General features: G+C 34.8%; 2 protein-coding genes across 2 annotated transcripts; one reads left to right on the forward strand and one right to left on the reverse strand.

Moving 5' to 3' along the window:
• The first annotated feature begins 108 nt into the window (after positions 1 to 108).
• LOC147831565 (uncharacterized) lies at positions 109 to 7,689 on the forward strand. Its single transcript, XM_087304273.1, has 5 exons — positions 109 to 147; positions 422 to 449; positions 5,097 to 5,231; positions 7,304 to 7,368; positions 7,443 to 7,689. Coding segments are annotated over exons 2-5 (372 nt in total). The 5' UTR covers positions 109 to 147; positions 422 to 448; the 3' UTR covers positions 7,614 to 7,689.
• Positions 7,690 to 9,197: 1,508 nt separating this feature from the next.
• On the reverse strand, positions 9,198 to 22,151 carry amh (anti-Mullerian hormone). The gene is given in 7 exon segments (NM_001007779.1): positions 9,198 to 9,619; positions 11,017 to 11,447; positions 17,182 to 17,308; positions 17,388 to 17,499; positions 19,582 to 19,751; positions 19,831 to 20,100; positions 22,034 to 22,151. Coding segments are annotated over 7 exon segments (1,650 nt in total).
• Positions 22,152 to 24,248: the final 2,097 nt, after the last annotated feature.

The raw sequence follows: 24,248 nt of genomic DNA on the forward strand, positions 1-24,248 counted from the left end.
AATTACTGTTCTGTTCAACATTGCAAATAGACCATGTAAACTCACAAGTGCTTGATGTTTTATAATGAAGTCTCAGCTGTTGCTGTCCATCAAGGCTCTAAAGAACTTGAGACCCTAGTTTTTACTCGACCACTCCGGCTCTGCCTGGTAAGAACTGCACTTTCAACTACAAACTACCACTAACGCTGTTGTTATCTTTGTTTCTTTGTACTCTAAATTATGTGTACTGTTTATTATATTAATACTCAGTTGTTGGCTCTCGTGATTTTGATGTTTTTGCAGCTGTAACAGATATTTTTTAGGCTCTTTGTTAGATTCTGTTATATTATTATAGTAGTTTAAATACTTTCATTGTACATATTTAAGCGTAGCATACAAAACTGGATGGAAGTTAAGTAAAAATTTTGAAATTTGTCCACAGGAACCTCCTAAAAGGATCATCAGAGAAAGTATGTATCCCATGAGCTGTGATAAATAACACTAAAAACAGTTTATATGACCTATAGCTGAAATTGCATGTTAATTGTGTAATGCAAATTAACATAGTTGTAAATCTTTCAAAATCTGCAGTATTGGATTGAAATACCAGATTTTCATTTTGTTATCAACTGTATATTTGCCATTATACAGTGCTCAGCATAATTGAGCACACCCCATTCTGAAAATAAATATTCATATCAATTTCTCAGCGCTAGGCAATGCATTTTGGTGCATTTAAACAAAACAGATTTTATTAAACATATATACTTATTAAATATTATTTTAGTCACAGAACATCTTTAAAAATTGAAAGATAAAACAATTATCAAAAAAAAAATATATACACACACACACACACACACACACACACACACACACACACACACACACACACACACACACACACACACACACATATATATATATATATATATATATATATATATATATATATATATATATATATATACATATATATGTGTGTGTGTGTGTGTGTGTGTGTGTATATATTTTTTTAATAATTGTTTTATCTTTCAATTTATATTAAATATATATATATATTAAATATATATAACCTACAAAAATGTACCTAAATTATTTCGTTTTTTTTTTTTTTTTTTTTTTTGCTTCTCTGGATTTTTCCACTTTTTAAAATTTGCAAAGAATATTTTTCTATAACATATAAATTAAGGTGTACTAGTTTTTGGACAGTTGTCGCTTTGATTTAGCTCGAGATTTGATAATATTGTATAGCTTTCTATTAAAAATATGAATTTAAAAGATAGAATTGTGAGGTGTGTACTTATATATGCTGAGCACTGTACAAGTTCTTATAAAAACACACATACATGGTTAGCTCATGCAAAAAATCAAAGTGCTGTTAATTGAATCACCTTCAGACTATCAAAGATGATATTTTAGTGCAATGTTAAAGACATTTTTTAATGCTAAAATGATGATTGTTGATGTTGATGATTCATGACATGCAAATCAATCCTCAAATCAAAACAACACAAGTGTAAAAACTATATTAATGATAGTCTGTGGTCTTATAAAGAAATCATTGACTCGTGTTTTTTTTTTTTTTTGGTATTGATGTTGCTAGCCATTGACCATAGATATATACAGTAGATATCACATACGAACCCTAAGCACGTGTCAAAACCGCTGCCACATTTATACAGTGCTCCCAGGATAAATGTCATTCAACCGCACTAGTCAAGACTAAATCCAATGTGAAGATGCTGGACCTATGCACTGCATACAGGTTTAGTAATAAGCAAATAAAGAAAACAAAGTATTAAAGCAGAGCATGTAAGATTTCGTTTGTTATGATTCTGTATGTTACAAAATTTTGTGCTCAACAGGTATTGATGATAATACAGTCACTTACTGCACTGACCATAAGGCAAAGTAGCACCAACTTCCACTAAATTCTAAGCCTATGCTAGTTTTGTTAAATAAAATCAGCAAACAATAAATACGAAATATGACAAGACATGGCAGTACCAGAAACTTGTATTATTGTTGGCTAACTGAAGTAGCTAAGTGAATGATAACATAAAAGTGCCTGCACCTCAATGTGTGTAGAGTCCATCACAAATTATTGAATATTACAAATGTTATATACGATTTAGATCAGAAAGGTGGATTTGCACACAGAGACGCAGGGATATCGATGGTTTAAACAAATCGTTCATAACGGAGATTCATTCACAAATGAATCGCTTCATCCATTACAATGAGAAGTGAAAGCAGGATAGGGGGTGTGTTTCAGGACACAGATTAGATCAAATTTAACAGGGAGGATGGATAATGCATTTCCATGCACACAAACACATACCCTTGGCAATGCCCGTGCGGTCACTTATTCATCAATGTGGAAAAGTTATGTAAAATTATAATTTTCATAATTGAAAAAAATATTTGCACACTGACCACCGGGAAAACTCACGATAATGGATATATGTATATTTCTATGGCTTTGGATGGCCAGTCCTCCACTGCACCTTGGTCCCACATTCATTTCAAAGGAGTGCTGCCCTGTACTAAAATGGCATTTCTATTGATGCATTTCTTCTTATAGACACTAATGACGTAGGCGACATCTAATTTAAATATCTATGGCCATTGACTGGCATTCTATAAATCGCTAAGTGTTAAGGCTGATTTATACTTAATGCTCTGTGATTGGTCGGCTTGGTAGCAATGACAAGTGTCGGTGGGACCGAGAGCCGCACAAGCCCAATAGAGCGATTGTTTACAAGTCTGGAGTCAAGTGAAGTGAAAAAAAAAAAGACCAGCGAAGAAACCAGAGGAACATAAACACCTACTGCCAGCTAGCGTTTCGGAAGTGCTATTGCAGAGCAACAGAAACAGCGAGCAGAAGTATGAATTCACAGCTACGCGCGTTGCATGCTCCATGGGTCACGCCGATCACTTGACGCAGAAGTATAAACCAGGCTTACCCTGCCAGTCCTACACCACTCAACCCGCTCTGAGCTGGGATCAAACCAGTGACTTACCGCATGGGATTCGATTGCTCTAACAAGAAGGCTAAAGACCATGGCCTTAAGCATCCATCGCTAGAGCACCTTTAGGGGCTGATCACACCGAACACAGTTTATTCGTTGAGAGGCACCTTTTTTTGAATGGTTTACTAACGGCTGTGAGCGTTTTGCGTCCTGCATGCCTCAGGTTTTAACCAAATGCTACGGCTGGCGTTTTTGCCCTAGGTTGAAAAAAAGTCAACTCCGTGCAGAAAAATAACGCTACGTCACTCGCGTATTATTCATTCTCCAATCAAAGGAAAGCAGAGGCGAGGTTTCCGCTGAGGTGCCTGCAGTGTTTGTGTGTTCAAGACAACAACGGAGACTTCTGAAGATGGAGGAGACTTGTGGTTGCTGTTTTGAATTATCCAGAGCTGTATATCACAATATTTTTAATTATGAATATCACAATATTATTAATTATTAAAATTATATTAATATCAACAGCAACACTCTCGAACAATACCCAGCTGCTCCAGTCATTGCCTAGCGACAAAAAAAAAATAGCGTACCACGCTCCTTTTTTTTTTCTTGACAACAATAAAGCAGTGTGGTGCGCCTTGCGTTTTTAGAACGTAAATGTGCGTTCGGTGTAATCGGCCCCTTTGAGGTCAGAGGAGTGAGGTTTACCTGCACAGCATGGTTTTCGCTACATTCATTCTTCCATGCCGGGGCGCCACGCTAAAATTTAACCCTTTAAGGTGGCGTGATGACTGACTGACTGACAGGTTGACAGGTGCGTGATGCGTGAGGCCAGCAAACATGACGTATAACCGTTTCAGTCTACTTCAGGACGCATTAATGCTGGAAAAACCCCTAGAGGAAACACTGCACAGGCATCAAACTTGCAGCTAAATCTTTCTTAAATGTCCCATGAAGTGCTTTGATATATTTGATATATGCTTTTTTTATTCAATGTTTGACATAATCTCAACCCAAACATGAAGAGAGAATGGGACATAGAGTAGCTTCTCTTCTTTAAACGTAGCCAATAGCGCTTAGTTTTTAACACAGTGCTCCCCGAGAGTGGTTGAACTCTAGCGCATCAAATGTAAAGCAAACGTGAAGCATCTTGAAGAAAGTGGGAGATGTAAGATACTAGAGAGCATTTGATTGGGCAGAAGATTTGATGAGAAACTGAAGTATGTGGTGATGTAAAAAAAGAAAAATAATAATTGATCCATTTAGGTGGAAGTGACAAACTGCAGGCTTTAGATGTTTATATGTATAAAAGTTTGTCACTGTTTTGGAGCATACTAGCTTATAGTTCAGACGAGGGGTGCCCAAACGTAGTCCTGGAGGGCCGGTGTCCTGCAAAGCTTAGTTCCAAATCAATCAGACGCACATGGGCTATAGCTAATCAATCGCTTACTAAGCTTTCTAGAAACATCCCTGCAGGTGTGTTGAGGCAAGTTGAAGCTAAAATCTGCAGGGCATCACCCCTCCAGGACCGGGTTTGGGCACCCCTGGTTAAGACTAACATACTGATACCAACACCTTTAATTTAAGAGGGACTTTAAATGTTCTACCAACAACCTACATCTTCGATGGCCTGAATATGATTGTAAGTACTTTTGGGTGATTTGTCCCTTGAAGAATTCACAGCTATTACAGTACATATTTGTTCATCTTTATAATCCTATAGGAAAATGTAAGAATATAGATTGGACAATGTTCAGCTCATAAACAATAAAAAAAATATACTTTTTAAATCATAGATCTCAAACTCAATTCCTGGAGGGTCGCACTCGATTAGTTGGATCAGCTGTGTTTGATAAGGGTTGGAGCAAAACTGTGCAGAGCTGTGGCCCACCAGGAATTGAGTTTGAGATTTAAATTGACCATTTAAAACCTTTAACCAATCAAAATCAACATGACTTTAAATTGTTTTGGTAATCTCTAATCAAAGTCTGACCATTTCTGTTGCTGCAATTTGACGGAAAAAGAAAAAGCCCAATCTTTTTATTTTTTTTTAAATTAACCTTATAGTGCTTTTTATAGTTATTGTTTGTGGTTTGGTCTTGGACATTTTGTTAATAGTGTAACACAATTTTCTTCACGTACCAGTGACATATCGGCGCATATTTCCTGTGGAGTCCTTGAGTAAGGTGGAAAATCCATGGAAAGGCATCACTCTGAACCGCTGTATACTGGTGGCCGCGGTCATCGTGGTGGTCAGTTCAAGCATTGAGTTAGTACAAGGTGAATTGTTGAATGTGAGCCCTGCCTGCTGTAAATATGTGTGCATGTAAATATACAGGTAGTAATTTTTTTCACAAGATCACAAAATCCCTACCTGAGGTGTGACATATCATTTCGAAGATTATATAACATTATAAAGTGTATTTTAAGCTATGTAAATTATTGTTCAGAATCTGGGGGTCAGAGAATATTTTGATTCAGCATGAACATATTAAATTGATTGATTCAAAAGTAAAAACATATTTCATATAATTATATAATTATATTATATAATTTCATATATTTCATATAATTCCTTTTATTTATCGAATCCTGAAAGCAACGTAACAGTTTCTACAAGCATATTAAGCTGTATTAACATTAATAATAGTGAGTGAGAAATGCTTATTAAGGTGGAAAACTGTGGCACGCCATCCATTTAGGTTTTAATTTAAACATACTTTCTGTTTATTTCAATTTTCTATTCTTAAGAGTTTTATAGATTACGTGTTTTAACTTTTTTGCCATAGCAAATAAGCAAATTCAAATGATTGCTAAAAGATTAAATCATTGCATTTTAAAATATACAAGAGAAAACAACTAATTTCATTACTAATGATTATTTAGATTTTTAATTAAATGAAGCATTGCAACATTACAATCTTACTGACACCAAACTTTTGAACAGATATATCTGTATATACAGTTTACGTCAGAATTATTAGCCCCCCTAAATTATTAGCACCCCTGTTTGTTTTTCCCTAATTTCTGTTTAACAAAGAGAAGATTTTTTTCAACACATTTCTAAACATAATAGTTTTAATAACTCATTTCTAATAACTGATTTATTTTATCTTTGCCATGATGTCCGTAAATAATTTTGTATGAGATATTTTTTAAGACACTTCTATACAGCTTAAAGTGACATTTAAAGGCTTCACTAGGTTAATTAGGTTAACTAGGCAGGTTAGGGTAATTAGGCAAGTTATTGTATATTGATGGTTTGTTCTGTAGACTATCGAAAAAATATATAGCCTTAAGGGGATAATAATTTTGACCTTAAAATAGTCTTTACAAAATTAAAAACTGCTTTTAGTCTAGCCAAAATAAAACAAATAAAACTTTATCCAGAAGGAAAAAATCTTATCAGATATACTGTGAAAATGTCCTTGCTCTGTTAAACATAATTTGGAAAATATAAAAAAAAAATAATAATAATAATAATTAAAGGGGGGTTTAATCATTCTGACTTGAACTGTATATTTTTATATATGTGTAACATCACAACCCACGGTTCAGAACACACGGATTAATACTTTTACTAAATTTATAACAATCACAGAGAGATCGCCTCTCACGTCATTCAAATCACATTAAAACATTTAGGTTTTCCGGGATGTGCTGGGATTCTTGGGTCATTAAAGATGTTTTCTGTCACTACTTGTTTAGACTGCATTAATGCATTCAGTGTAAGCTGCACGATTAATCATTTAAAGATTGGGAGATCAACACCCACGTTAAATTAAATTATAAATAAGGCTGATTTTATACGATTATTAATCTATCGAATCGCTGCATTCAAATCTGAAAGTGCAAAGACCAAGAATGAGATTCAGTCTTCAGTTTACAAACAGTTATGAACATACAAACAGTCAAATAACACAGAAGTGCTGGCATATCAGTTTATAGTTCAGATATAACCTCTGATGTTTATGGTAGAGATTACAATCATCGTCATATGCATTTAATGACGATCAAAAAGGAAAGTTGTAGGCAGCAATTGCATTATTTAACCTATAGGTGGCGACAACCAGAAATATTCCACTGAATAATTCTTCAAAAATGACTCTTCTATCAATAAAACAGAAGTTTTATAAGTGAATAACTGAATCATTTAATGTAAAAGAGACTAAAAATAAATATGGGTGGTACAAATTACAATGTTAGGTTTTTACATTTAACGGTATCAGCAACAGTAACAGTGAATTTCTCACAGTACTGAATATTGTACAATTTATTTTTAATCAGCTGATTATTTCTCCATTTTTTTTGTAATAAAATTGCAGGTTCTTAGTTCTGTTTATGTGTTACAGAGACAATAGAGCCGTTCTTTGAGGAGACAGAAACAGATCTTCAGGCCGGTGGTCAGTCAGCAGAGGTAAAGATTAAGTGAATCTGCTTTTAGAATTTTCACAGAGTTCATGGACTCTGAAATGTTGTCTGTTTCTGTAGTCGGACTCATGGTGGGACACCTTCGCATTTTGGAACTGGGGATCAGAGGATAAACTGGAAGACTTTAAAAAGAAAAGAGCAGCTAGACCGAGATACGATGGAGAGAGGCTCAGACCACACAGAATCCACAACAAAGAAATGGCTAAAGGATTACTCAAGGAGAAAGAATAACCTGCAATATTCCTGAAAGGATGGGGAAAAAAATAAAAAATAAATAAATAGTACATACAATTAAGAATTGGTCAAAGGTTTCAAACATGTTTCATGACGTGATGTTTTAAATGTTTTTGATTGAAGTCTTTTCTACGCACAGATGCTGCATTTATTAATATTTTATTTCATAAAAAATACAGTGAAGACGAATTCTGAAATCTTTTTGTATTATAATTAGATATAACAATATATTGTATACATATGATACTTATCTAAATTGTGGATAATATATATATATATAAACACCTGTAACATTTTTACATTTATTCTGATAATTTTATGAGTCATTGTGAAAGCATTTACAATCCATTATATGTAGAAGTGACATTCATTATATATAAAAGTATAAAAGTGACACATGGAAAATTTTTATAAATATGAAAAATATTCAAATAGCTAAATATTTTATAAGCTCAGCACAGACACAAATCTAAGATCACAGTTAATTTTTGGCTACAACAAAAAGTGGTTTACTTTAATTGTCACCAAATATGGCTTATGTTCCCTCAAATTACCTAATTTACACTTCAAATGACATGTTCGTTTAAATACATTTTGAAATATAATGTAAATTAAAGGGATAGTAAGTTAGCCATCGCTTACTTGCTCTCAAGTTGTAAAAACAATACTTTATGGAAATAGGTTTATTTTATAAGTCATCTAGAGTTAAATTGTTTCTGAATCCATCCAGCCAATCTTGGGTCTGACAGTAGCACTTTTAGCTTAGCGATAGCATAGATCATTGAATCAGATTAGAGCATTCGTCGCCTCAGAATTATAAGGATGTATCTGATATTTTTTTGTCAAATTTGAGTTACTGACATATTCTTATTAAATGACAACTTATTTACATTATGGGATGTTTTTTATAAGTTGTTTACATTTTAAGGCTTTTTATTTAAAAGCAAATGTTACACACATACTGTTTGCTATATGGAATGCAAAAAAAATTGAAGCTTAATATCTTAAAATCATTCAGAACCCAGATAGACCCTTATAATTCCAAGGTGACACATTAGCATCTCGCTCTAAAAAATGCAAAAAAAAAAAAAAAAAAAAAAGTGTTTTGATAATTTTCCTATTTAAAGCTCAACTCTTCTGTAGTGGCGTTTCATGTTCTAAGACTGGCAGAAAATGAAAAGTTGCTATTTTCCAGGCTGAGCTAGGAACACTCATTCTGGCATAATTATCAAGGAATAGAAAGTTGCTTAATTATTAACATTTAATTTAAGGTTGGTTTTAGAACACAATGTACAGATTCCTCAAGCTTTAAATAGGACAATTATCAAAACCTTTTTTGGAGCAAGATGCTAATGGTCTAATCCGATTCAATTATTTATGCTAAGCTAAGCTAAAAGTGCTCCTGCCAGACACAGAAATCAGCTAAACAGATTCAGAAATGCTAAAATAAACGTTTTAACTCTATGGGGTTATAAAATGAGCTCTTTTCCAAATAAAAAAGTAAGGAGTTGTTTTCATTTTTTGTGTGAACCATCTCTTTACAAACAAAAACAGATGTAGATTTCACTGCCTTAAAGCTCGTCAGCGGCATTCGCACTTGGTCGCCACCACGTTGGTCTTGTAGGAGATGTTGGTGGTCTCGCTCTCCAGCTCAATCACACACAGATCGTCGTATTCCACAGGGACGCAGCATAGCGAGCGGTTCACCGGCTGCCCGCTCTGGATGTGGCTGTTCAGCAGGACGGCATGGTTGTTGGCGTTGTTCAGAGGAAAGCCGCAGGTTCCTTCGCAGTTGTTGATGTTGGCTCTGGACGGCTCCAGGAAGAACTTCCTCAACGAGACGCTCAGGCTTTGAAGATGACACTGATTGGATGCTGATGGTCCGTCTTCATCAGCTCTCGCTGCTCGCTGGGCTCTTTCTGACTCCCAGTTGCTGAGCACCATCTGCAGGGCTTTCAGGAGCAACACTGAACGGTACTGAGCCTCTTTGTGGTCCTTAGTAGCTAAACATGTATTACATTTACAGACAAATATATTAGCCATCCAGTGAATTAAAACAATATACATATATATAAATATATATAAATAAATATATATATATATATTTTTTTTTCAAAACGCTGTTTAACACACATCCTTTGAACATAATAGTTTTAATAGCTAATTTCTAATAATTTGTTTTTTCTTTCCTATAATGACAGTACATAATATTTTCTTTTAGATATTTTGCAAGACACTAGTATTTAGCCTAAAATTTAATTTAAAGGTTACTTCCCAGCCAGCATTTTTGGTCTTTTGAAAATGTCCAACAGATAGGTCTATCTAATAGACGTCTAAACATAGTCATCTTGTCTAAAGGCTAAATTTGGGATGTCAGTGAAAATCTAATAGATGTCTGGGAATAAGCCAAAACTATACTAGTCTAGACTACAAATATAAAGTCTTAGACGTCTATTAGATTTTCACTCAAGTTTTGTCGTGTTTTGGCCCAGCTGTCTACGTTTAGATGTCTATTAGATGTTTATTAAACACAAAATTGTTTTCTGGGTTGGGTTAACTAGAAGAGTTAGGTTAATTAGGGAAGTCATTGGAAACGTGATCTATCCTGCCCTTGTAATATATACATATATAAACTAAACAAAATAAGACTTTCTAAAGAAGAAAAATTTATAGAAAATATTGTGAACATTTTCCTGCCAGTTTGGTCAAACATTTTGTTTTAGCTATACAAAGCCTAATGTTTTACACTGGACTGGTTTTAAAAATCTTAATGTAACCATGATTATAGCACCAGGAAAATACAAGTTAGTAAATTTGTAGTCTGTATAAGTCAGATTAAAACATAAATACTTTAAATGTAAAATATCTGTGGGTATACATATGCTATTGAATATTATATAATGTTGCTGTATTTAGAGAAAAAAATATGTTAATTCAATTAATAAAAATAAAACTTTTTTTTTAATTATTTTTCTGTTTTTTTTCTTGACTTATTTCTGAATTTATTTGTATGTTTTATAATGAAATTGTGAAAATGCCCTAAATTATTGATGATTTCTTAGCTTTATCATCCAGCCATAGTAATATGCATAGAAATCTTTTTTTTTAATTATAATTTATAATAATAAAATAAAAATTGTATAAAATACAATAAAAATAATATAAAATAAAATAAAAAATAAAATAAAATATACACATAACATAAAAATATAAAATACAATAAAAACAATATAGAATAAAATAAAATAAAAATATAAAATAAAAATAATATAAAATAAAATATACAATAAAATATAAATGAAATAATATTAAATAAAATTAAAGATCAATAAATAAAATAAAATAAAAATGTAATAAATAAAAAAAATACTAAAAAAATTAAAATAAAATAAATCCTCACCTGCTTCACTGTCCTCTCCATCTGGAGAAAGCGCACTCAGTTCAGTCAGTTTCTGCAGTCTGTCAATCATCTTCCGGCCTGCCTCCTGCTGTTTGACCTGAGCCATGGCTTCATCCAGTCTCATTCTGAGTACAGACAGTAAAGGGGAATCGAGGGTCACCTCCACCCGGTGGGTCTGCAGGCCCTGCTGTCTCTGGGGGAACACAAATACAGTCGGCGTGGAGGAATTGACCAGTCCTGAAAGCAGCGACTCTGTGGATGACACTCCAAGGCGGAGAGGTGGAAGAGAATGCAACGTATCCAAAGAAACTGCGCTGGGGTCATCCTGAGGTGTAGTACTTTTGCTCTGAGGCAGGATGTCCCTTAAGAACTTTTGCAGCTCACAGAGGAAAAGATACGTTCGGGATGGGAGCCTCTCATCCTGTGGAATTCTGAAGGGGGAAAAAGAAAAGTTACAAAAGATCTGCATGAAATCTGTGCCCACGGAAAAAATGTTATATGTACTAGTGCTGGGGAATAATTAATAGTGATTAATCGCATCCAAAATAAAAGCTTGTTTTGGAAATTTGTAGTGTAGTACTGTTATTATGGGTGCAAATTATACATTGGCGATCAAGTGGATCGACTTTTTTGGTAAGTTTTTTTAGTGAATCATTTATCTATTTATTTCAATTACATCATTTTTTCATAAGACATATCTAAATTTTCTGGTGCCGCGGTGCACAGTAGGTAGTGCTGTTGCCTCACAGCAAGAAGGTCGCTGGTTCGAGCCTCGTCTGGGTCAGTTGGCGTTTCTGTGTGGAGTTTGCATGTTCTCCCCGCGTTCGCATGGGTTTCCTCCAGGTGCGCCGGTTTCCCTTACAGTCACCATGTGGTACAGGTGAATTGGGTAGGCTAAGTTGTCCATAGTGTATGAGTGTGAATGAGAGTGTATGGATGTTTCCCAGTGATAGGTTGCAGCTGGAAGGGAATCCGCTACATAAAACATATGCTGGATAAGTTGGCGGTTCATTCCGCTGTGGCGACCCAGGATAATAAAGGGACTAAGGCAAAAAGAAAATGAATAAATGAATCCAAGTTTTCAGTGTTTTAAAGGATATTTAATGTAGTCTGACCAAGCGGAGAAATACGGAAGTAACTGAAACTGCAATTCATCAGCTTGTCATTGGGGGGCTGGCTCCAAGAATTCCAGATGTTCACTGACTGCAGTACTAAATTGGCCAATTTTACAACTGATAAAAACATGTTTACAGCTGGTACAAAATATGGTTTTAATGCATATAGCTAATATTACCCGTCATGACAACTGTGAGGGGGTGAATTTTTCAAATAAGTTCATAAGTTTCATTTTTATTAAGTTATATTAAGTCTACTTAATTAACGGCATGGCCACTTGAGTGACAGCTAGGTCCCGCTGGTCAGTGTCTTTTCACCTCATCTGATTCTGGCTGATTAGGTCGCTGAACTCATCATTAATATTGTCTTTTTGTTTTGTGTGACTTTACAGTCAATTGCCTTTGGGATTATTTCTTACAACTATAAGATACTATAGCATGCTGTGTGCATTTTAGTGTGCTCACAAACTATTCAAGCTTCCTCCATTTCCCAGGTGAGTGAAATTCTTGCATATTTATCATATCCATAAATGTATTTGTTTTACTTAAGATAATTTATCATTTATCTTTTTTTTTTTAACTGTAAAGCACTTCAGAATCTGACAGATTGATTAGCTGTAGGCTCTAGAGCAGTCATCTGAAACACTGTCTAATGCTTGGATTTCATAAATAGCCTTGCATTTACTAACACAGATTATATTTGTCTTATAATTATGCTAGCAGGCGTCTGTAGCTCCGCCTCTTTGCCCTTTTTTTGTTGACCCCGGTCGGTGCAATGATGTGTTAACAAAATGGCGATGGTTGGCCATGCCTACTTGTAACTTCTCTTCAGAAACCTACGGGTGACGACATGGATACTACGCCCATATCTTTTACAGTCTATGATTCTGCACAGTAACCTCTGATTATTACAGAGGTTACTGTAGCTTAACCTATTTGAACTATGTGTCTAATTTTACTTTACTTTTAGACTTTATGTAAACACAAACACCTATTTTACAAAGTTTTTATTGTGTGACACCTTACGCTATCCATCACTGCTCTTGATCTGCTGATTTAGACTGTTGAATGCTTCTTGCTAAGACTGATTGGCAGCTCATGCACCCCTATAACTGTATGAAACAGTATAGAGGTGGTCAAATGTATATTTGATTTACCTATTATTTTAATTATCAGAGTTATTATTTAAGATACAGGACAGGGAAAACTATTTCTCTGTATTAAAGAGCTGACCCCCCATACATCTTGTTTTCACGTCCTTCAGGGGGATCAAGCATTAATTATGGGGGTTCATCTCCCCTAAACCCCCCTGTAATTCTGTTACAGTCACCAGCAATCCAGACACTGCAGGTTGCTGGAGAACTACAACTCTGCCACCAAATGGACTACAAATCACAGCATGCACCGCACACACACACCGGTTCATAATCTCATATGATTGCAAACATTCACAGCTGAAGCTGCTTAAGGACTCCTTACACAGACTTATACATCACATTTGCTGACACACATTGCTGAGTGTTATTTGTTTGTTTTGTTAGTCAAACAAACCTGTAACTTTATAAACTGTTTCATTTCTATGTCTAGCCATGTTATTTGATATTCTTTGTTTATTATACCTTTCTCCGATTTTGACCATTTGCCTGTTCATCAACGACGACTTCTGGATTATCTGTATGAACCCGAATGCTCCTGTGTTGACCGTTGCCTGCCTGACAGACCCTTTTATTGAATAAATCTGCATTTGGATTAGCTTCTCTGTGAAAGCCTCCTTCCGTTACAAATGTGCACCCTGTATATAAATTGAGAAAGTTTACTTATATTTAGATGTAAAATATTTGTGTATATGATACAAGTTATATATGAAATGTATTATATCTCTGTAACAAAATTGTTTTGCATAGTTTTCTTTCTGTTCATGTGTGTGTATGTATCAGATATACATAATAAATATAATATACACACATAAGTTATGCCAAAACAAACCTTAATTTAGGATGTGATTAATCTTTGCCCAGCCCAAATAATACTTTTATAGGACGCTAAACATTAATACAGTAAATTACATTAGTCAGTACCAAAGCCAAAAATGCAATTTATTTAACAAAATAATTTTAATACACATTATGAAACATACTGTACTGCACATGAAATATACAAAAAGACATTAACAATACTATCATAGATATAATTACAATGTTATAATAAAGTAATTACATAGTAATTATAATGTTATGATAATGTAATTATATAAAAACGAAAAGTTTGTAATTACACATGTATAGCAGATATTTACATATAAATACAAAAATGCTGTACATGAAATATACAAAGAAACTAAGTTTGTCAATATGATCTTGGATCTAGTTACAGTGCCATAGCAATGTAATTACAATGCAATGAAAGAGTAATTATGTTTGTAATAACATGTGTATTGTGTATATTTAAGTACACAACTACACATAACCAATACTGTACATGCAACATTTACATTTTTTAAAATATTATCTTGGATGTAACTACAATTTAATGACACAGTAAATGCACACAAGATAAAAGTTTGTGATTATATATTACATGTGTAAGAACTATAAATACACGCTGTACATGAAATATACAAAGAAACACATTGATAAATATTATCTGGGATTACAATGTAATAGCAATGTAATTAAATTCAAGATAATATTTTGCAATATCATTACGTGTATTGTTTATATTTACGTAAATAACTATAAATATGCAAATACAGTAAACGAAACATACAAAAAAATGTACGTTTATAAGTATTATCTTGGATGTAACTACAATATATCTACAATGTAATCACAATGTAATGTCAGTATTTGCACACATGGACAAAAATGTATTTAAATCCAGATTAAAGTTTGTAATTACATATTACATCTGCACTGTGCATATTTAAGTATATAACTATTACACACTGTACATGAATTATACAAACACAATGGTGAATATTGGATGTAATTACATCCAAAATAAAAGTTTGTAATTACATATTACATTTGTACTATGTATGTGTATATAACTATAACACAAATACATGAATACATTTCAAATTACATGAAATATACAGACATTTACAACACTATCATAAATGTAATTACAATGTTATCACATAGTAATGGACCCTTCGCTAAGCCCCGCCCTCCTTAGTTACTGTTGCTACGCCTGTCAAGCTTTCGTGCCTGGCACGCTTTTTCAATGTGTGTGCGCCGGTGTCAGACATTGCCAGGGATATGATGTCATTTTTGGCAAACAGGTGAGATATCAGAGAAAGCCAGACAAAAAAGGACTGCAGTATACATTACAGGGGTATATTCACGGCATAATAGGCAACCGATTAGAGAATAAAGCAATCAAAACTGAAGCTAGCTTAGCCTAGCCGCCTCATACGCTAACCATTCAACAGCTTAGCTCATGCTCAGCAGGAGAGGTGAAATTTAAAAATAATCTAACAATAACAAATTAAACCGTGATTTCTCTTTTTTAGCCAAAAAGCCTGATAGATTAATTGTTGTGCAATGAAATATAGTGTTACTAACCGACGTTACTAACCTAATATAGCGTTACTAACAGCCAGAAAGGAAAACTGATGGATTTGTGCCGAATATTAGCATCATTGACCCATAACAATGTACAGTAAGTTACCTATTACTGTCAGTGTGTGTGTGTGCTCTTCATATATGACTGAAAAACAGCTGCGGGTGAAGTATATTGATCGCAAGTGCTCAGTTTGTGATCATATCTCGGTTTTGTTCTGTTGATTTGTAATTTCAAATATTCGTAGCTTGAAAAAGATGTAAATATAAAGTTCAGTAAAGTTAGCAACAGATTCGCAGATTCGTATTTTCCTGATCATTAACTCATGTCATAATGACCTATTTGCTATTGGTATGACTAAGTTACTAACGTTATGGCGAAGGATTAAACGAAGCATTACTTAAAATATCGAGCGAAAAAAAGGAATAAGACAGATGTGAAACATAACCAGCTTAGTGTTTTTGTAGGAAACACAGTTTAGATCTGTTTAGGGTAAGAGATGTGTGAGTTATTGCTGTCTGTCTGTCACTGAATGTGTCAGCAATATCAAAACAAAACCAACTTAACTCCGCTCCTTTAGCGCCGCTAACACAGCTTGATCCACACTAACATTTCTACTCTTGGTGACTTGCTCCCGAATCTACCCCTTCTATCTGTCTGCTACTTACTTTATACGTGATGATTAATTTCCATCCATACTCTAAGCATTGATCAACTTCTTCAGTATTCTTTAATATTCTAGTCTTATCTCAAGCCTTGGCAAATAACTGAGAAAGCACCAATGTAGACTTCTTACAAAGTATTTTACAGTGTTTTAAAAATAAAAAAATACAAGGCACTAAGGTATTTTGATACAAAATATTCAGCTGTTTTCATAAACACCATCCAATACAAATGAAAATACTATTTTGTATTTAAAATACATACTTAAAATTGACTTAGTCCCTTTATTCATCAGGGATCGCCACAGCAGAATGAAGCACCAACTTATCCAGCAGATGTTTTAGACAACAGGTGCCCTTCCAGCTGCAACCCATCACCAGGAAACACCCATACACTCTCATTCACACAAATACACTATGGACAATTTTTTAGCTTACCCAAATCACCTATAGCGCATGTCTTTGGACTGTGGGGGAAACCGTCCAAACTCCACACAGAAATGACAAATGACCCAGCCGGGGCTCAAACCAGCGAGCTTCTTGCTGTGAGGTGACAGCACTACCTACTGCGCCACAGCACTGCCATATATATATATACATATATCTATTTACCAAACAAACTGAACTTGCGCTGTAAACCTTGAATAAAAATTAACAAGCTAATTTTTAAAAAAGCTTTTCAGCTACTACACTCTCAAAATTGTTTGCATAAATTCACAGATATTATTCACAGATATTATAAATTCTGCTCAGAAACAGCAAAAATGTCACACTCTTTGGTTATTGTCCAAACCAATGGTTAAATAATCAAGCGAATCACTTACCTGTGACGTTTCAAATGAGGCTCATCAAGGTCAGAGAGGAAAAGTAAAACTGGCTTGATCGTCGTACTGCTGCCATCCACCTTTCTCATCAACACTTCATTAAGTTCAGACACACTGAGTTTTGGCCCTAAGATGGAATAAAAAGACTTCAAAATGTTGATAGGATTAAAGAGACAAGTCTGTTTTTAAATAGGAAACGGTCTCACTGTTATCATCCATCAATGTCTCAACCATCGTCTTCAGTTTAAGGTGAATATGGCCATGACTCCATCCTCCGGTGACAATCAGGAAACGTGTGGACTCAGAAATGCAAACAGTCTACAAGGAAAATACATCATGACAATTTAAAATAATACAAATCAAACTGGGCCAAAAGTGTGATGCTATAAAGCTGTTGACATATACAGTTGAAGTCAGAATTATTAGCCCCCCTGAATTATTAGCCCGTTTATTTTTTTCCCCAATTTCTGTTTAACAGAGAGAAGATTTTTTTTCCACACATTTCTAAACATCCTAGTTTTAATTACTTATTTCTATATGATTCTTTTATCTTTTCCATGATGACTAAATATTTGACATTTAAAAGCTTAACTATGTTAATTAGGTTAACTGGGTAGGATAGGGATTAATAATGGGGCAACTCATTAATGATTAGGCAAGTTATTGTATAACGATAGTTTGTTCAGTAGACTATCAGAAAAAATATTAAAGAGGTTAATAATATTGACTTTAAAATGGCTGTCAAAAAATTCAAAACTGCTTTTATTCTAGCCAAAATAAAACAAAAAAAACTTTCTCCAGAAGAAAAAATATTATCAGACATACTCTGAAGATTTCCTTGCTCTGTTAAACATCATTTGGGAAATATTTTTTAAAAAAAAATTCAGAGGGGGTTTAATCTGATTTCAACTGTAATATAAACATCATTATCATGAGTATTAATTAGCAAATGAACTTGCTCGACTAATTGACATACACAGCAAACAATTTCCTGCTGCCTTATTTTTTTAGAATCGCAACTTCAATCAAACTGACTAAAACTATTAAGCTAAACTTTGTATAACTTAACCTGATTAAATAAACCTGATTAAAATATTAAAATAAGCTAAAGCAACATAAAAAATTTGTTCTCTTGGATTTTTTCATAAAAAGTTTAGTGTACTAAAAATACTGTACTGAATAGGTGTTTATTACCCAGCAGGCAACTGATGTCAAAACGACATAAAAAACATGTCAAAACAAATGCGTGATAAAAATGCTAATCGATTTGATGTGATTTGAAAACAAAATACTGTACTTTTGATGCCAGTGTTAGATGTCAAATTAACAAACTTTGCATTTAGTTTCTCCAGTTTTTTTTTTTTTCAAGAAAATCATATTTGAATATGCGGCAACTATAGTTACCCGTGGGCAAATATGTTGTAAGAACCCTTCAGTGTAAAATTTGAATGGGAGGGGAACATTTGTCATTCTAACACAAAACAACTGCTTTCAAAAGATCAATTCATGTTTATAAATACATTTATTATGATTAAAATTGGAAAAACATTTAAAATGAACCCCAGAAATGATCTGTCATATAATTTCATGAATTTGAAACATACACTAATTTCTGTGTGTCAAAAAGATAAATAACTTTTCAGTAAATCTTACTAGAGACCTTTGTAGACATCTTTGTAGAAATACTCAAACAACAATAAGTAAACATGCAGATTCTGTTTGTGGAGTTGTTTAATGATCCTGATGAGCTGCGATTGTAAGAGATTTACTGAGTTTTCAGTCCCTAAGTCCCTAAGGCCATGTACACTCGTGCACAGGTATTTTTGTAAACAAAAAAAATGTGTTTTTCTCAATTTTCTGGTGAAAAATGAAAAAAAAAAAAGTAAATTAAATGTAAAAAAAAAAAAAAATACTGGTTTATAAAAAACCCTGGTGCTTTTTAAAATCTTCACCCTGACAAGTGTTTTCAAAAAATTGGACAAAACCCATGTTTGTGTGGACAGCTGGGCCTAAGGATGTGACTGAATTTGGGTGTAGTTTTGTGTTTTTCTTCAGTGATTCTGCTTTTTAATGTTGTTTTGACATCAAGGTAGTTTACACGCATCGTAGGGACGCAAAATCAAGTGTAAATATATAAGTTAAGCTTTCAAATGGATACAACTACTATTATGATACTTAATGTGTTTTATTTTAGAGGTCAAACGAGCATCAATGTGTAGATGTTAAGGTTTTCACACTGAATCAGTTTGCATTTTAGACATGTTTTTTGCCTGCTGGGTACAACTCAGCTTTGACATGTTGTCTTAGAAACATACAGTAGCAATATGTTATATATGTATATGAAAATATGTTTCTATCTTTTCGCACCATCATTTCCAGCCAATAAAGTAACGCATATACCTGTGTGTTTGGATGGATGGATTGACTGTTGAATTGCACTCTCAAACTGTCTCCTTTAACAGGATTGACACTGAACAGGAGCATCACAGAGGCCGGACCGGCCGGTAGGGAATGCTTTGGGAACGTGAGGGTTAAAGTGATCCCTCCTTCGTTATCAGCATCCCAAATATCTAATAAAAAATAATCACAGATCAACTAAAAGCAGCATCCACTGCATAAAACATTTAATCAGCGTAGAATTGTATTTACCTTCTGTAGCATGCACACCCTTGAGGCCACTTTGTTTTTGGAGCACACTCTGAACCAGATGAGAAACCTGCGAACTTTGAGTTTCAGATGAACATGTTCCCAAGAAGTCCATTTTCCCCAGTTCCCCAGCACTTTTCAGGGCTGACAGGAACTCATTCAGTGTTTTTTGTTCTTTATTGAATGGTGTGTCTTCAGTGGCATGTTGGTCAGTTGGCTGTTGACGGTGTACACATGCCAAATCCCTGACCTCCAGCTGATCTCCATTCAATTCTGTTGGTCAGTTAAGCAAGCATTAAAAACATGCGTTATACCTAAAGTTGTCCTTCCCCATTTGGAGAGATGACAAACAATGAATCACCCAATAATGAAAATTATATTTTTATTTACTCGCCCTCATGTCTTTTTAACACCCTGACAAATAAGTTCATCTTCGGAACAAAATTAAGATATATTATTACAAAAAGGAGGCAAAAACATTGTTAAACTTTTCACGTGACTTCAGTGGTTCGACTGTAATTATATGAAGCTCCAAAAAAACCCAAACCCCTAATACACAGATATGTTAGAGAAGGTATTGAACAAAGTTGTTTTAAAAGATTGTTTGGTGTGCAAAAGTGTTCTTGGAGCTTCGTTTGATTATAGTTGAACCACTGGTCACAGAAACATTTTAGTCTTTTTGGTTCTTTTTCTGAAACTTTAAACTTATCTGGAACATCACGGCCTATGGATGATTTTATATTAAAAAAAAATCTTCATTTGTGTTACAAATATCTTGACGGATTGTAAACAAAATGAGAGCGAGTAACTAAAAAGACAACATTGATTCTTGGGTGAACTAACACTTTAATCTCAGCATGTCTATCCCTGGTGCAGGGCCACCATCCAGTGAAGCACAGGTGTCAAACTCAATTCCTGGAGGGCCACAGCTCTGCACAGTTTAGGTTGAACCCTATTTAAACACAGCTGATCAAAGTAATTGAGTTCTTCAGGCTTGTTTGAAACCTACAGGCTAGTGTGTTGAAGCAGGACTGCGGCCTTCCAGGAACTTAGTTTGAAACCCCTGCAGTCGAGATTAGCTTTTCACTAATTCAGGGGCTGTATCAGTTGTAAACCAGCCTTGACAAAACCTACCTGCTTTCTTTTAACACAAACACCTGTATTAGCATGTTCAGGTGTGTTTGATTAGTGTTGGAACAAAACTTGCCAAGACCAAACTTGTCAATTCCTGCCCTAAACTCACTGAACTGGCTAGTCCAGTGTTTCCCAACCCTGTTCCTGGAGGCACACCAACAATCAAACCCATCTGAATCAACTCATCAGAACATTAGTAGAGACTCTAAAACCTGAGATGAATGGGTCAGATAACAGAGACATCCAGGATATATAATGTTGAAGTGCCTCCAGGAACAGAGCTGGGAAACACTGGGCTTGTTTTAGGCATTTTTCAAAAGTGTACTTTTTAACATTTTAAATTCACTTCTTTGTGTTTTGTTTTGCTTTTTATTTATTTCTTTTTTTGAACACCATGACGGCTAGGTAAATGGGTCAGCAGTACACCCAGATCAAAGAAAATGGGATAAAATCTAAAGACTAATTAAATTACTGAAAGATTCTTGTTTTTAGATTTATTTGATTTAATTTGTATACTATTTTTAACGCATTTTTGTTTATCAATTATTTATAAATAAACAAGAAGATTGAATGGTAGCGAGTGGAGTGTGTTTGAAACCATGCTTCCACTATCAAATCAAAAGGACAGAACACTGGATCACAACAAACATCCAGGACGGTGTTTTTGAATCTAAACTCTGCAGGAAATTAACATTTCAGAATCAAGGTTGTTGATTTAACATCTTCCCCAAACTTGACAATAACCTTGTCCCAAACTCACGTAGCAACTTAATCTTCATCCATTTATACAAATAAATTAAAGGAATCATCAGACTATTCACATCAAAAGTTACTATTTATTCCTTTGGCAAGTTAACCTATGACAGTGATTCTCAACTCCAGCCGGTGGGACACTCCTCCCAGAATGTGGAGACGTCCTACACGCTAAGAAATTGTTGAGTTAAACCAGTAAGAAAACATTTTTGGGGACTGGAGGTGAGAAACTAATCTCTGAAATGTAAAAAAAAATACAAAACAATCCCATGAAATCATCAATACATCCCACGACACAGATGTGGGACGAATGACTGACCTGATAGCGGGTTGACCTTCGGGTTGTTGTCCTGCTCTTCGTGCCTCACTGTAGCACAATACGACCCAATCGCCACGGTCATCATCAGCATCAGCCCAAATCTTGTCTGGAAAAGCATCTTCTCACATTCAGTCAGAAATCCAGCGCTTTTTGGGTTGGGTCTGCGGCGGGGGACGTGTTTTATACACGCGTCCTCTTGCTCTCCTGAGTGGAGTCAGACTGCCAAAAAGCGTGTCCTTGGAGTAACAGTGGGTATTTGAGGCATGCGAGTGGACGTGTGAATTTTGAGGGATAGTGAATGGACATCACATGCCTTGAGTTTTGATAAGGTGAGGAGGAACTCATACTGACAATGGAATATTGTATAGACCTCAGACACATCTGTAGTAGCGGATAACGGTTTAAGACTCCTTGTTGGCAAATTGCAACAAAGTTCTATTCTTAGTTCAGCCCTTCATTCCCATGGGATGGCAGTTAGGCTTCTTTATCTGTCCGGGCAGATTTTTGTTAACCCACCAAACTATAAGATGTTCACATTAAGAAACTTTTTAACAGTTCCTAGAACTATTTACCTGCTTTGAAGTACATTTGGACCACACGTAATGGGGAATGTTTTAGTTCAAGGAATGCCATTTGGCATTACTAACGGGTCATTCACACAACAATGTTTTCAGCCAAAACAGGTAATGTTTTATACATTTTGCCTGTTTGTTTACATAACAGTGGTGTTTTTGGGATTGAAAACACATAAGTGGAAGTTTTTAAGTTGTGTCTATGTAAAAAAAACCTAAACAAGCGTACGTGGAATGTGATTAGGTAGGTGTAGATTAAGGGCAAGCGCAAACAAACACACAACAATAGCAGAGTATGTGGTGATGTTGTTGTTTAGCAAGTGTTTGCGAACGAGTGTTCTTAACATTACAACCATTATGCTTGTGCTTCCGGGGCCAAGTGCAATATCAAACAGTATGGGGAGACTCATCAAATGGTGATAAAAATAAATGTTTACAAAGCGATGTAATACTTTCGAAAATCACGATCGCAATATATATAACCATGCGAAGGCCAGAAAGTGATACATTTTTTTTATAAGATGTTAAAATATTAGTGTCTGTTATGCAGAAAGTCTAGAGACTGTTGTGTACACTATGATTTGATATAAAACTCACTTTATTGGGTGATATGACTAATTCGTGATCATAAACAAATCTTTTCTCAATTCAAATGAGTAGTGGCTTGGACCCGGAAACAGTACCACATATGTCACAGTTTAACAAGCGAAGAAAGCAGAAAAGCATCTTATATTCACAACAAAATTGTGTGCCAAGATGCCGACTACACATCGTCACTTCACTACAGGTACTGTTTACTAACAAGGTGACAGCGGCAAATACAGGCCGGGCATACATGTATATAATAACATAACTTTAACACTTCCGGGTTAAAGTACTCTATATCAAACTGTATGAGGAGACTCATCAAATGGTAATAATAAACATTTACAAAGCAATGTAATACTTTCAAAAATCACGATCACAATATATATAACCATGCCTAATATCCGATGGCCAGAAAGTGAGTTAAAATATTTAAATAAAATTTGTTCAAATATTGATGTCTGTGATGCAGCAAGTCCAGGGACTGTTGTGTACACCATGATTTTATATCAAATTCACTTTAATGTTTCATAAACAAATATTTTCTCAATTCAAATGAGTAGCGGCATGGACGCAGAAAATATTTCATTCGTCATGACTTAGCAAACAAATAGCAGAAACACATCTTATGGCACATCTTAAGGCTTTTCTGCTTGTTAAGTGTGAATCGTCTCGTAAATCGGCCTCTGGGTCCATGAGTTCTATCAAAAGCTGCATCCGAAATTGCATACTTTTATACTATATAGCAGGGGTCAACAAACCTGGTCCTGGAGGGCCGGTGTCTGAGTTTTGCTCCATCTTGCTTCAACACACCTGCCTGGATGTTTCAAGTATAGCTAGTAAGACCTTGATTAGCTTGTTAAGGATGTTTGATTAGGGTTGGAGCTAAAATCTGCAGGACACCAGCCCTCCAGGAACAAGTTTGGTGACCACTGCTATATAGTATGCGAAAAACAGTATGTGAGCCAAGTAGTATGTCCAAAATCAAAAAATTCGAAAAACAGTATGCAAGAAGTACCCGGATGACCTACTACTTTCAGCGAGATTCTGAAGTGTAC

The sequence above is a fragment of the Danio rerio genome, chromosome 22, assembly GCF_052040795.2.
Source record: "Danio rerio strain M-AB ecotype USA chromosome 22, GRCz13ab, whole genome shotgun sequence".
In the NCBI taxonomy this organism is placed as follows: Eukaryota; Metazoa; Chordata; class Actinopteri; order Cypriniformes; family Danionidae; genus Danio; species Danio rerio.

Coding starts and splice junctions, on each gene's coding strand:
- LOC147831565 (XM_087304273.1), top strand. Junction 5,232..7,303: donor AAGCATTGAGTTAGTACAAG/GTGAATTGTTGA, acceptor TATGTGTTACAG/AGACAATAGAGCCGTTCTTT. Junction 7,369..7,442: donor CCGGTGGTCAGTCAGCAGAG/GTAAAGATTAAG, acceptor CTGTTTCTGTAG/TCGGACTCATGGTGGGACAC.